The sequence below is a fragment of the Crocodylus porosus genome, unplaced genomic scaffold (assembly GCF_001723895.1).
Source record: "Crocodylus porosus isolate Cpor-Errol unplaced genomic scaffold, CroPor_comp1, whole genome shotgun sequence".
NCBI lineage: Eukaryota > Metazoa > Chordata > Crocodylia > Crocodylidae > Crocodylus > Crocodylus porosus.
In genome coordinates, this window is record NW_017728912.1 from 6194645 (window position 1) to 6210332 (window position 15688).

The 15688-nt window shown below is 39.7% G+C and overlaps 1 protein-coding gene across 3 annotated transcripts in view; it reads right to left on the reverse strand.

Moving 5' to 3' along the window:
* Positions 1-11323, reverse strand: part of ABHD18 (abhydrolase domain containing 18) — a 36050-nt gene extending 24727 nt beyond the window's left edge. For 2 of the 3 annotated variants that reach the window (XM_019533989.1, XM_019533990.1), the window contains exons 1-4: positions 11227-11323; positions 9183-9291; positions 5575-5659; positions 4104-4204 (exon numbers count right to left, since the gene is read on the reverse strand). In XM_019533989.1, coding sequence (XP_019389534.1) covers positions 4104-4204; positions 5575-5659; positions 9183-9274 — 278 coding nt within the window. In that variant the 5' untranslated portion in view covers positions 9275-9291; positions 11227-11323. Of the gene's footprint in view, positions 1-4103; positions 4205-5574; positions 5660-9182; positions 9292-11226 lie in introns of those variants that run through there. The other variant, XM_019533991.1, reaches the window with a different exon arrangement.
* Between the last annotated feature and the right edge of the window lie 4365 nt (positions 11324-15688).

A 15688-nucleotide genomic window follows, 5' to 3' on the forward strand; every position in this document is an offset into this window, starting at 1 on the left:
TACTGTCTGAGCCCCCAAGGTCTGGAACAGTCTGCCATCAGAGGTGGTTCAAGCACCTACACTGAACACCTTCAAGAGTAAATTGGATGCTCATCTTGCTGAGATCTTATGACCCCAGCTGATTTCCTGCCCTTTGGGCAGGGGGCTGGACTTGATCTTCCAAGGTCCCTTCCAGCCCTAATGTCTATGAAATCTATGAAATTAAATGTGGATTGCATAAGCAACAAACTTTTTCTTTTAAGTGAGACCAGCTAAAATGGAAGATTCAAGATGAGCAAGACAGATAAATTAGGAAAAAAATACAATTAGACTTTTCAAAACAGGTTTAGAGTACTTCACGTACATCTATATCAAGTGCATAATTCACTTAACTTTATACATCAGTCCCACTTTTTTGCCTGTTGCTTGCATTCTCCAACAGGAATTGATTATCCACATTACTGCTGTGTTTGGCTTCACTGTCTACTCTGCAATGTAACTATACTTCTTTTAAAAGGCTATTGGTGAAAGTGACTCGGGCCTGGTAAAACAGCCAGCAGACCCTATCCATTTTAAGACTGCTACCAAAGCAGAACAGGAAGTAAAAACATTTAATACAGTTCTAAAAGCTTAGTGCAGACTGTTCCTGTAGTTCATGAACATTGCTCAGGTTGAGGTTGAACAGATCCATACTCCAGGTTAATACACAGGGTTTTTTCCAGTTACAAGGCTATGCATTTAAACCAGCTTCCCTATATAGTACTCTGGTTTAAAATACCCCCAGCTTCCGTATACTCTAGTTTAATTCCCCCCACTTACCAAAAACACAAAACAATCAAAAAGACCATTTTTTCCCTTAAACACCCTTCCCCCAGCTTATCTGCCCTATTCAAGCAAACAACTGTTGAGCCGCTGGGTCTTTCATCACACAATGGAGCACTGTTGCAATAAAAGAAGTGTTGCTTTGAAGGAAAAAACATTCACTTACAAGGTAACTTAAACAAAAATTGTAAAGTGCATCCAGGCTATTAAAGTACTGCCCAACACACAGAAATTTCAAACTAAATCCAATATGATACATCTATCTATCTATATTAAAAAAAAAAAAAGTTATCTTGAAAGCAAAGTCTAGGTTTCTTAAACAAGTTGAATAGAAGGGAATAGATAAAAGATGACACCTGTAGCTGCCACTTTGCAAGTATATGAAAGCACACAGAAACTATTATTATAGTGCACATTCAGCTGTGGGATCAATCAAGACAGGAATTTTAAGTAGCAATGCTTTTATATCAAGCAAGAGGGAGGAAAAGTCAGTATTATGGGGGGGGAGGGACACTGCATTTTTTTTAAATGCAGTTTTGGAAGGCATGGCATCTCAGATGCATAATACTGGCTCATTGGAGCTATTGATGTGATAACACTATGTTCCTTTGCAGGGAGATAACTGTTCAAAATTAACCAAAACAAAATTAGAGCAAAGTTTGAAAAGCTTCAGCTACCCAGTGACAAGAAGTCTAATTCTTCTAACTCAGGCGTAAGCAAAGTTTTTTTGGCTGGAGTGCTGAAAAACACCACAATGCCTACCTTAGAAGATGCCAGAGTGCTGGCATGCCAGAAAAACAAAATGAGAGCAGGGGGTACATGGTAGGATGCCCTGCTTTTGCCCCTTGCCCCCTAGCCCAGGCTCTGGCTGTCAGCAGCTACCTGAGCTCTGGGTAGCTGCTGAAGCCTGGGCTGTTCCCAGCAGGGCTTGCAGTGTCCCAGCTGCCTGCTGGGAGCAGCCCAGGCTCCTGGTTGGCAGCAACTACCCAGAGCCAGGAAGCTGCAAACAGCTGTGCCAGGCTCCACAGTTCTGGCATCAGCTCCACATGTGTGCAGTTGCCACCAGCATGGAGCTGATGCCAGATCTGTGGAGCCTGGCACAGCAGTTTGCAGCCTGCCTGCTGCTTGCTGCAGCTGCCTAGAGCCCAGACTGGCTACAAACATCTGCGCCAGGCTCCGGAGCCCAGTCACTAGCTCTGTGCCAGGAGCAGGAGAGAGACTAGGGTTGCACTGCCTTAGGTCCCTCCCCCACTGCCCGCTCCAACACGCAGGTACAGAGCTGATACCGGGGCTCCAGAGCCCGGCACAGCTGTTTGGAGCCTCCCAGCTGCAGCCAGCCCCAGCTGTGGGTAGCCGATGCCAGCTGGGAGCCCAGGCTGCTCCCAGCAGGCAGATGGTATGCTGCAAGCCCTGCAGGGAGCAGCCCGGGCTCTGTTGCTGGCAGCAGCTACACAGAGCCAGGGCTGGCCGTGGTGCACCGAGCAAAATGGCTTTGCATGCCGGGGGTTACCAACCCCTTTTCTAACTCGAAACCAGTACAAATGATAGTCCCCCTCCTACTTCTAAAGCAGGACCTGTACACTTAACAGTCAGAAAAGTGACTGCTCCCACTTCCTTAATGTTTGAGGATGCACACCTTTTGGGCTTTCCCAGAAAGCATTTTTTTGTCTTTCAAAAAAAGCAGCAAACTCGCCCTTTCGGCATTACCAGGCTCAAGTTAATGTATATGTGTACACATAATATATGGTTAAATTCTAAAGATAGATGGATGACCAAAGGCACTTTTTTCCAGTCAACACCATAGGTATGTGTTTTGGAAATCACCCACTTTTTTTCTTTAGATGCACAATGAAATAAGGCACTATTTTCTTGGGTATTGTTGCTAGCCTTGGCCATTTTCAAGAGGCCCAGGCTAAGCTGCAGAAGCAATGCTAAGCAGAGGGTCCAAAGCTTGTTTCCAAGTAACTGTAGTGTGAACCTTTACAGATGTGACAACTAACGTGGTTTAGCAAGTAGAAAGGAAACCATCAAACAATTAAACAAAGCACAAGGCCTGAAAGGAGATAATGAAAAGACCACACATTAAATAATCTATATGCACCTACTAATGCAACCAAATATATCAGATGTTATTTTGCTATACTAGATATATTTTTGTTAAAATGCTTATATAAATTTGTAAAAACAAGAACAGTCTTGTCAGAGAAGACCATAAAGTAAAGTAAAGAAGAAAAAGGAACAGTAATCCACAGTGGGGAAGGAAAGGAGACAATATACCCTCCTTCCCAGGGATATAAATCCCAACTCACTGATAACCTTCCAAGTCCACAAAAGATCTGATTCGGTCCAGTTCCAAAAGTTTTAGTGAAACAAAGAAATGTAAATAAAACCAAAATCAGAGATCATTTATTAGAATATTAAAACTAGCCATCTATAAATATTAGGCATGAACTGGAGGGAAATTTGGAGAACTCAGAAAGTTCAAGAATACCTGCTGCCAATCTGCATGCTACACTCCTCCCACTTCTCAAGTCTCCCCAGCTGGTACAGGTGAGAATCTATGTTGTGCTGTTGCAGGTAGTCAGACATACTTTGGGATAAATGTTTGTTTTTATGTTTTAAAGGTGCAAGCAAATAAAAGGTTGGACGACCTGTTTCTGAGACTTATCAGTAGCCTACCCACAATCCGGGTAACAATATACTGCTGGCCTTACAAAATGCAAATACACACCCCATCTTAGACGTAAAATGAGCTGTATACACTTACAAAATTTTTTTAAAGATAAATTAGTCAAAACATTATTTTTACTGTAAAATAGTAACATTCTTTCTCTGTTCCCAAAGAGGTAGTTGAGAACAGCTAGTATATTTGTTTGAATTCTTTTGCTTTTCAGTGTTTCCACCACAAATAGTTAAGCTGTGGTTACATACTGAACTAGCCAGTATCTTCCTAAGTAAACTCATAATGCTACAAAAGCTTGACAATTCCACTTCTAGAAATGTCATCTTTTGTGCATCCTAGCATGGACTGGCTTTTGCTAATAAATCGCTCCCAATTTTAGAACAAGCTCATTCAGAAAATAAATCATTTTTGCAAAGATGGACTTTTGTCAACAAAAGCAGTTCTCTCTCAACCTTGAAATCCATTTGTATGACTTACTACAGAGACTATAGTTGGAACCATTTTTCAAGAAATGTTTTATTGAATGGATATAGGAATTACTCCCCGTGTTCTCTAACATACTAGTTCTCTTTTTGGCACCAATTTTAGAAAGAAAATGTGAATTATTTCCTTTCCTTACCTTGCTACAATGGATTCTGTCGGCAAGACGCCTGGAATATAATGAGCCAAAGGGGAAATGAAGTGTCCATTAAGGATCTTACAGTCTGATTGCTCTTCAACCTATGGCAGAAGTGGAAATGAGATGTGCATTTAATCTACCTCATATGATGAAGGCTGAGCATTCATTAACCCATATACTGTATACTCCAACCCTAGATCCATGCCCTAGGCAGAAATACACACCCACACACCCCTTCTAATATTTTTTTAAATCATCACTTCAAGTACCATGTTATACAAGCATAAAAGAAAAAACAAAAAACTTATCATAAGCCACTTGCACTTGAGCACCCAGTTATTAAAACAAAAATCAGGTAATTTACAAAAAGCATTTGACTTAAGACACTAAGTTCTGCCTATCTGTTTTTCAGTTATTCAATAATGACATCTGTGTGCGTCTGCCCCCTAAAAAACCCTGTTTCTGATAGATAGATAGGTAACTTCATGCTGAAAGAATAAGACAATAGCTATAAAGATGTCAAATCTCACCCTTAAGACTCAACTCTTTTGTGAGGTCTTTTAAAGCCTGCTGATGAGCAGCTATAACTGCTCAACTATTTATCCACTGTTTTCCCCATTCTTTCCTTTTTCCCTTTGATAATTCCCATATGGCAGTCATATCCCTCATTCTATCCATACCCTCAATTAAATATTTCTAGGGATACAGGCACATAAACAAGTCACCATGAAGTAAGGGAGAATGCGACCTTGCAGCCAGTGACTTACTCCACACTTACTTACCTCTCTGGCAAGTATAAAGGTAGGTTTTTTTTCCCCCTGGGAGGAAAAAGCCATCTTACACTTACCATACAATAAGAGCATGTACATGGACAATTACCACAGAGTGCTGCAAGCTCGCTTCCTAGCTTACATTGCAGTAACTCATTTGGGGACTTGTACCTTTATTTACTGAACCAAACCAGTCACTATGTCTATTTTCTTGTATACCATTCCCTGCCAGTTTGATAGTAAAAGTCCCTGGGGCAGGAAATGTTTATGCCTATGTAACAGCGCTAGCAGTATCTTTTCCACCTCCAATCCAGGTTTGTTTGTTTTTTTAACTTACTTTCTTTGCATTTCTTTGGTCTTTTACACCAAAGAACTCAGTGCCTCACCTTAGTCAGGAGCAAATACATCAGTAAAAGCAGTAAAGAGGAGCCTCTACTTATCCCTATCACATTACCTTCACAACTGTTACCTCATAGCTAAAATCATGACCTGAATTCTGATCTCAAGCTGACAGCACACTGTACCTTGCATTAGGACAACCCTGCCCAGCATAGCTTTCCATGAAATATATACATCTAAGATTCACTTAACAGAAAATGTAGCTTTTCAATAGAAAGAGCTTTCCAAAACCTAATTTCCTTTCACCCATATTATATCTAGTTTGTTTTAATTCCAAATGGATTTTTTTTGCTTTGGAATACCTTGTCAGTAAACACTGGATAATCCCTTGAAACCAATTTCTGACATTTTTCCCTGTTTCCAATAATCTTTCTGAATTCAAATATTCTGTTAAAAAGAAAAAGAGAGAGAGTCAGGCCTAATCACTGAATGTTATAACACCAGTAGATACACCTACGTCAGAATTGCTGTAAACTTCCTTACATGTTACAAGCTAAACTAAGATATAAAAGCACTAAATCTTTTAATCTGTTACCAATTTGTCATTTCTGGACTACCCAGACAGGCGTGAACTAGATCTGTTTACTTTAATGAAAGGATTTATTTTAGAAAGACTGCTGAAATAGTTTCAAGTACACATACAGGTTTAACCATTTTAAACATGATTTCATGTCTTTTCTTATGAAAACTAACTTCAGATTAAGACTGTCTGGGCATTCCAGGCTTGTACCTAGGACCCCAGCTCCAGGATCCATAGAACAACATCAGAAGTTCATTTTCCTTCAGAAAAATAAAAGATCACTTAGTTCTTATGGTTACAAAGAAACATAGGAACATGTTACATAAGTAACTGATGAGTACCTGAATCTTCAGAGAGTTCGTAATAATAGGGCTGAGAAAGACGATGTAACTTCTAATCGTAGCATAATATTTCTTTTTTAGTTATTTATAACGTTATAAAATTTTGATCTGAATGATAGCAAAAAGTAAAAGACATATTATAATACAACCCATTTTGAACTCTTATTTCAGATGCATATAACTGGAAAACTCTGAAAAAAGGTTTCAGGTGTCTTGGCCTGATCCTACAATTAAGTGATTCAGAGGCAAGTTCCTCCAAACTTAAAATATCTCTGTGGCTTTTTCTCAAAATAGGAAGTTATTTCAATGTTATTGACTGTTTTTCAGTTTACTATTTAAAATTATTTTGAGCAGAAATGACATCATTCTGTTTCAGTAAAAAAAACTGACTGCTTTACTAAGATGGTACAGTGTTCACATATCACATAGAAAATAAACTCTCCAATAAGGACTTTTTTCTTCATTCATGACCTTGACTTCCAGGATGATGATCTTTTCCACTGCATGCAAGCCCATCTCTGAAATTTTTCTCTATTCTATTTGCACCAGATACTGAAAGTGACTGACAAGGTTGAATAGAAGTTAAGTTAGCTGGTATTGTGCCAAAATTCTCAAAGGAGTTATGCAATACAGCAAACCAACAATCAAAATGAGTATTAACCACATACTCGAGTTTCACTGTTAAGAAATACTCAGTAAGCTAAGAATGGGCATTTATAGCACTTGGGATAATTTAAGAACTACTAAACTGCCGTATAAGTTTTGTATATATTTTTTCAATTCAGAATGAAACAGCTAAAGTTGAGATCAAAAACTTTCAACCCCCCTTTAGACTACATACTGGCAAGACTGCCCATTACAAATCAATGTTAATGGCTATCCAATATAAAACACAAACTCTGTCGTTTACTCCAGTGGAATTTAATAAGGATTGACTCTAGCCCGTTATCTTTAATCTGTTAACAACTATCCACAGTATGAAGAAAGCTCAGTCTTAATATTCAAGGAGAATTACAGCAAGTAACAAATCACCAGGAATGCCAAATTAAAAATAATTTTAACCTCCTGATTTCCAGTGCTTTGTTTTCTCTGAATGTTGGTTCTGAGTTAGAAAATACAACCACACACTAAAAAAAAAAAAATCCTTCATTTTGGAACTTAACATACCATATTTTCATGTATTTAACACGCCTTGTTTTTGAAAGGCATTATGAAGATTCCCTCCCCCACCATAGTTATGGCTGCAGGGACAGAGCCTAATCTCAAACTCATCCTCCCTTTCCTACTTAACTGAAACTGCAGCCATTACTGAAGATTGGCCTCCCTGTGTGAACTTATGCTCTTGAAAAGAGCGAGAGCCATGAAATCCAACAGGAGACCATAAGCCCTACCAGAAAGCAAAACTGCCCTAAAAGATTAGCTTCATTAGTGGAATAACTGTTAAGAAGGAGAGATGATTGTAAAGTGTGAAGCTGGGACAATGACCCCCTCAGCTACCTGTATAGTAATATCAAAACTGATGCATGGAGAAGCACCCTGCTTTAATTCCTACTCCAATCTCCCCAATTACCCCTGCTTAACACACACCACCTAATTTGAGTGGAAATGTGAGTGCTGTATGAGAGAAAATACAAAAACTCTTTAAATACCTTATACTATTAATGCCAGAATTAATAGTATGAGTAGTTGCAACAGATTAGGAAACTATTTTGCTAGGCACCACATAAAAGAGAAGACAAAGCATCTCAACAAGCTTACAACTAAAATAGTAGAGCTAGTCAAAAAATCTTTTTCAATCACCCAAACCTTCTGCACAAATGTGACTGATATACATTTTAAATGGGGCTGGTAAGATCAAAATAGTCTATTCAGAAAAGTATTTGATATTACAGTGCAGAAACTATATTAAGAGACTGCGATCAAGATGTTTTAGAACAAGGTGCTTTAAAAATACATTTTGAAACAAATCTTTTCAACAACGCAAAAAATTCCTGCAAAACAAATGCACTTCTTTCAGAAAGGAAAACCAAAACTAACACTGTATATACCCATCTACCCACAAAAAGCAGCAACATTATCCAATTCCCATTTTGAAGTAGAATAACTGGTAAGCTTACTTATAAAGCTCTCCTGGGAAGTCTCAGATAAAAATTTACATCCCACCAACCTTCGCTGCAGGCAAAAACTTCAAGGTTAAAAAAAAAAAAAGGTGATATATACCAAGTTGTTTGCAATGCAAAATTATATACAAAATTAAATTACTTCAAAAGCTCTCAAGTTTTAAACTGTTTTCTTAATGTTAACAAGCTTGTACACATTCAATTGCTTATTATTTAAAAACTTTAAAACCAAGTGTTTCACTTCAAATTACTACCCTTTTAAGAGAAGGTTTTAAAGTAAATCAATTCAGATATTTAATGTCAAAAAAATATTTCCATACACACAGTTTTAAAGAACTTTAAAACCCCACAAAGCAAGAGCTCTTTCCAAAGAAAGATTGCTCTCTCTCTCTAACTTATTAAAAACAATGTATTTGTAAAAAAACATAATCACCTTTTTTAAAAAGTCAATGTCACTTACCAAGTGGAGAAACAAGATACACATCTAGCCTAAATTATCCATTTCAAAATTTATATGGGAAAACTAACTTATTTTTGAGAGAGAAAAAGAAAAAAGAAAAGTTGTAATTAAGTTTTACAGACATCACCCTTGGATAGTACAGAACTTTTTAAAACTTATCTTGCACTAGTATGTGGAAGTTACCATTAACTGGACTCTTCCTTTATAAAGAATGCATTGTTTAATTATTTCATATAGACTTTCCTTAACACAAAATAAATTTTAATTGGTAAATGCACTTTAAATCAATACAAATATTAAGTTTCTGATGTCTAATGACTCCAGTGGTGTGTTATGCATTACTGGAAACCTAAAAACTAAAATGTTGCATCTGTCTAATAGTTAAACATACGTTAATATCTGTGAAATACAATTAAACAACATTGTTAAAAAGGAACACAGAATATTTCATAACAAAAAAAATAGTCACCTTTTCAGGTCCTCTGGCTTTCCCCATCCTTGGATGAAAAGTTTTGTGAGGAGAAGGCGTCTATATAAAACATCTAGTTTACTCAAACCCATTAGCAGCGAACTGACATCTAGAAGAAGGAAAAAAAAAAAAGTATGAGCAAAGCAGTACTAGGGTTTCTTTGCAGATTTCAAGCTAAAGTATACTAGCCTTCACCTCTGAAATCCTGGCTTGAACGTAACAGTGCAGTCATAATAAACATTAAACTGATTTTGACAAGATGGTTAATCATGATCTCTAGGATAGAGATAAATCCATTTAATATACATTTTGGCCTTTACTTTATGTAAAGCTCCATGCCAGTTTCTAGCAAGCTAGCATTTGGAATCTTCTGGTATAACTACAAACTAGAAAATAATAGATACGCTGCAATTTAGCGGTGCACTGATAAAGATTTTCTTTGCTGATACCAACAACCAATTATTAACGGGGTATACTGCCCAATACCAATCCAATAACCAATACTGACAGTGGGTTGAGTCACAGTGCAGGTGGAGTCATACTTGGCTTCGCCCACCCCTCCCTGCCCTAGTCATGTCTGTGGCATTCGGCACCTTTTACATTACCTGCCCTGGCCCCATCCTGCAGTCCACACCACACAAGCACCCAGGACACTGCAACAGCTGCTCCGCTCCAGACCAGCTTGGCTCACCAGTGAGGGGATGGAGGTGTATCCAGGGTCATCTCAGCTTGTGGGAGGGAACCCAGGTGTCCGGGGCCCCAGCCAGAAGGCATAATTATCAGAAAAGGTTTCCGGCTACAACAGCCCAAAAAAAGCTGACAGCCAATAATGTAAATTTCCCTTTTACCAGTGCCGGTCCCTTCCAGCCCAAATGTCTATGAAATCCAACAGGCGACTGATATATCAGTATACCTCTACTGCAATTCACTTATACCCATATTTAATTTTATGAATTTGAGTAGCCCTAATGGTTTTATAGGGTCTAAGGAATCAGTGAATATCTCAATGTCCAGCTGGGCGCAGGTATTAAGTGGGGGTCCCCAGAACATCTGTCCTGCATCTGGTATTGTTTAATATCTTCATTAATGATCTGGATGATGAGACTGAGTACACACTTAGCAAATCTGTGGACAGCACCAAGTTGGGTAGAGTAGCAAATACTTTGAATAGTAGGGTTAGGATCCGGAATGACCTGAATGGATGAAAGAAATGGTCTCTAAATCAGTCAGATGAGATTCAACAAGGACAAATGCAAACTCTTGCACTTGGGATGGAATATTTGCATAGTTTTCCGAGACTACCACCACTTATTTTTTCCTTCTCCACAGATCAAGAGTTTTAAGTCCAACAGGCCCAGCAAAACAGAGTCCCACTGAAAGAAAGTTAAGCTTAAAGAACTAGTATGAACCTTAAAGCGGGATTGTATTTTGAACACCTGTACAATCTTTCAGCTTTTGTAATGCTGCCATTGTAAAGAACTATTGTGCTGGTATAAATTAAACTTGTTCCTAATGATAATAAAAATCTTATCTGTTATTACTACCATTACACTGGCACTTGTGTTGGCACAGTTACATTACTTTGGGTTGTAACTTTTTTCATGCTCCTAAACTATACAAGTTTTGCCTGCATATCTATAGAACAGGACTTGATTAAAAAACCTGTGCAAGTTGGAAGACAGAAAAAACGTTTATAAATTTTAAACCATTAGGGAAATAGCCAATTTAAAAAGTTATTTTTCCATAACGAATTAAAAAATTGAAGTCACTGATGGTGCGACAGTTTATTCTACAATTTATTTTTACCAGTATTTTAGAACCTAACCCTCTCTACCACTCTGTGCTGTCCTTTAATTTCTGATTCTCTCTCACACTCTAGAGCAAGGTTTCCCACACTTCTAAAAACAAAGCTTTCTCTAGAGAAAACCATGTCATCCAAATGTTTTATAGCATGATCTTCCTTTGAGCAGATGGGGATGCTTTCCCAAAATAGTTTAATTACCAGAGAGTTTGCCAAAAATCCTGGTTATACAGTTTAACTTACTGAAATGAATAGGGAGCCACTTCTATGCTCTTGATAGTCGAAACAAGAAGTTAGGTCTGGCACACGTCTCTCTCACAATTTCTTCCAACAGAAGTTCTGGGCTTTTTCCTATCCAGAAGAACACAAAAACACAATTAATTATAGGACAAGTTTATAATACTATGCTATAACATAAAACGGGTATCAATGTAAGCAGGGTAAATAAAGGTAACTTCATCTCTCCTACTTAACACTGCCAAATCTGTACCTACCGCATTATCTATTTACAACCTCTGTTTACCTGGTTGTAGTCCAGAGGTGGGCAAAATACAGCCTGTGGCAGGCCCCTTGGGCACTATCTGGCCCATGGCACATTCTGCCACACTCTGGGCACACAGTGAGGCTGGGACAGCTCTGCAGCTGGCCTGCCTTTCTAGGCAACCCAGGTGGTGGCGGCTCCTTCCAGCTGCTCCCAGCCCCACGGTACTGGCAGGGGCTCAGTTGTACAGCCCTAACCCTGGCCCAGCCCACTCCTGGTCCAGACTGCCTGGCAAAGCAGACCAGCCAGAACCTGTGTGCACAATCCCAACTTGGCACACTCCACACCTGCTCCAGAATCCCTCCATCATGCTGACCAGTGACAGCAGCCAGGCAAAAACTACTGCTCAGTACGGGGGGAAAAGCGCCCCCACTCCCCCTTCACTGCTGCCAGGTCCTTCTTGCTGCAGCATGCCAGAGCCTGTCCACAGGGTGCCCTGCCACTGCTGCCCCACTGTGGTGATGGCAGCGGAGAGGAGTGGCAGGGCAGCCTGGGCATGGGCTCTGGGCAGCTGCAGCAAGAAGGACCTAGCAGTGGTGGGGGTGAGCGAGGAAGCACTTTTGCCCAGGCCCAGCAGCGGCAGCTTCTTACTTGCTGCTGCTCAGCATGGCCAGACAGTCCAGAGCAGGCACAGGGCAGGCCAGATTGGGGCTGTGCACACAGATTTCATTTGGTTCAGAGCTGGTCTGCTCCACCAGGCCAAGTCCAGAGCAGGTATGGGGCAGGCCAGGGTTGGGGCTATGTGTGCAGGTCCCTGCCAGTACCATGGGGCTGAGGCCACTGGCGATGGCAACCAGAAGGGGCCACTGCCACTGCCTGGGCTGCCTAAGAAGTTGGGGCAGGCCAGAATCAGAGCTGTGCACTGTTGATGGTGGTACGTAGGCTCCAGGCTGTTGCAGGGGGAAGGAGGCACTGAGCTGAGTGGCAGCTTCCCAAAACTGTCTATGCGGCCTGTGAACCCAAATAATTGCCTGCCCCATTGTAGTCCCTTTATTTACCTGGTCTTTACTGAAGTACAGCTAACTCAACTTCCCCATCCACACTCTAGCTGCAAGCTCTTTTAAACACAAAAAAATGCTTATGAGTGCATTTCAATTAATATTGCGATATATTGCATTGTTACTATGTTGTGATCCAAGGACTGAAAATATAAATATTAAATTAAGAATCAAGGCACAGAAACCTAAAATACTTAATGCTCTTGCTGTAATCAGAATCCTGAAACTGAAAAAAAACCCACCATGTGCATAACAAACACATACTTATGCCAGAGAACCAGCATCAAATTTAAAGAGTCCCACCATAAAACTGAAGGAGCAAAAATAATTTAAACAATTGGAAAGACAAAACTCAAAGTTCTGCTCTCCAGTTTTATGAAGCATTAGCTCCTACAATCTGAAGTAGCAAATGTTAAAATTATTTTGTTTGGATCAGAATCCTGCTTGGTTAACTCACCCAAATGTCTTGCACCTCGTACCTTTTTTTTCTTTTTTAACTGTCACCTCAAAGACCTTTCAAAACAGATTATTTTATAAGATCAAAATCTATCCATTTTATTTCAGGTATTGCAGAAGCCAGTGCAAGGTGTACATGGAGGGCCATCAGAACAACACACAGTTAAGATTAATAATTTTTCATTACACCTGGGCTAAGACCCTACTTTAGTTCACCAACACAAATGTATTCAGAATCCAGGAAATAGTCTCTTTATCCAAAGAAAGAAGAGATACCAACAGATTTGCTACAAGTGAAGAGAAAAAGCTTCACACCATAAATGACAAGATATCACTCTTTCTATGACTGGAATGTGAGGCAACATGGATATCCAGCAAGTTGCACAAATACATTTTCATAAAAGAAACATCGCTGGTAAATTAGCTGTCACCAGTAGAGGCTCATCTTTTAATTTAGCTACAGTGAATCAGTAGAAGAACTGTTCTGAACCCATCTGGCTGTGATAACACACATTAGAAGAAGAGTAAAAAAGGCAGTAGGTCCATGTTACTTTTATTAGTTCATAGTGTTTGGAGCATTAGTCATGAACTAGAAACCTACCCTGCACAGCACTGTACAAACACAGATTAAAGTGACAGCCTCTGCCAAAACAGCTTACACAAGAAACAAAATGCATGGATTCAGACAGCCAGGGGAGTGGATAAGCAGTGAATAAATATAAAGGGCAGTAGCCTTGAACATGAGCTATTTTACCACTGTTAAGGTTTCTGTACCTATTGCAATAAAGGTTTCCCTTGCTTTATGCTGTACATGAGTTCTTGGAAAACGGCACATAAATCAAACCCGCATAAAGGGAACCCATTTTACAATGTAACTATGTAGGGATGCATTACAAGAATGACTGTACTGACCCCCAGGCCCATTTCTACCACTTTTACAAGACAATTTTGGTACTCGCTAACTACAGACAGTACACACAAGCACGGGGCACTGTCATAATGGGGATGGCAACTACAGAAATGCATGTCACAGACAACGAGTGAGGAGCACAAATCCACACAGGAGACTATTTTGGTGTATGTCACTCCCATAATGCACCACACAAAGCAGCTGACTGTGGGCTTCCACCACATCAGTTGAATAAGACTGGATGTACCTCGCATATAACAAATTTTTGGTATTAAAAGGGTCATCTCATAAGAGCAAATTTGCACATACACAACTCAGATAAAAGCGAGGGAAACCTGTAATGAACGATGGAAAAGATAAGTTTTGCGGCGTTGAGGGGGTGTTTCATTCAATTATATGGGCCAGAGTGAGAGAAAGCAACGTACTGAAAAGTATAACAAGTAGCAGATGAAGGTTGACACACCAAAACAATCTTCTGGACAACTGGAGCATGTTTAAATACAAATTAAGAATATAACTCTCTCAGTGCCCATTAACTATTTGAAGTCAAAAGGTGGACAGTAGGAATACAAGATCCCTCACTGGAAAAGTTCAAGAAAGAAGAGAGCAACAGGAATGATTCGGTCTGGAAAATATGACCTATACAGCAAGACACTGAAAAGATAAATAGGTCTTAAATAAGGATAGGTTACAATTTGATCATAAATACAAAAGTAAGGAAGACATTGCTGATACTAAAAAAGCTCATTCATTTAGCACAAAAGGACATAATGAAACCAACAGATGGAAGCTGAAACTAGCCACATGTCTGCTGAAAATAAAATACAAGTTTTGAAGAGCAAAAGTAGCTGGACATCTGTGCAACTTGCTTCAAGTTGTAGCAGATTCTCTATTACTAGCAGTCTAGTACTTTAGATAAAGATATACTACACAAACTGAACTTTGGGTTTGATGCAGAAATTACTAGGTGAGATTCTCTGACCTGCATGATGAACATTAAGTCTGACCTCCTGTATGATGGTCCCTTTAGGTTTTAAAACCCATAAGCTTACTCTAAGATGTAAAGAAAAACTTCCAGTTTAAAGAGGAAAGGAGAAGTGACCAATGAAGAACAACTAATTGACAAAAACCTGCATCAAAAGCAATGTTTAGAGTAGAAGAACATTTTCAAAGGGGGAGGAGGGGTAACTTTTTTGGCAGATGTGCCACAAATTAGCCCAGCATCCTCCCCAAGTACCACTCCAATCCCTTCCCCCCTCCCTATACCTGATCTAATACTCTATTTTCTGCTCCCTGCCAAAGCTGCAGCTCTTCTCTGCCTTTGCTCCCTGCCTAATTTGATGCTCTGCTTTCTGTCCTTGACCTATCTGCCACTGCAGTACCCATCCTTTCCTTAGTCTGCCATGCCGCAGATTGGCTACCCCGCTTTAAAATATTTCTCATGCATTTTAAAGTGACTGAAGTTTCCTAATACTTAAAAATGTAATTCAGTCAAATGTTTTGAACAGAGCTGGTGAAGGAGAAGCCTATGCTCACAAAGGACACTACTACAAAACACTATGGGGATGTAAAAATTACAGCTTTAATAATATTCTAGTCGTAGGACATGTCCAGAAGAGCACACACGCCTCTTGCCCTGTCTCAAACCCCTTTGACAAAAAAAAAGTGATTCAGGGGTCTAAAAAAAAAAATGGAGTTTAAAAAAGCAGGGCAGGGCACAGTCCCAGACTCTGCTGAGGCAACACAGACTGGGTCCTCCACAGAAACAGGCTCTGGCTGCCCAATCCCCGTTTCCCCCCC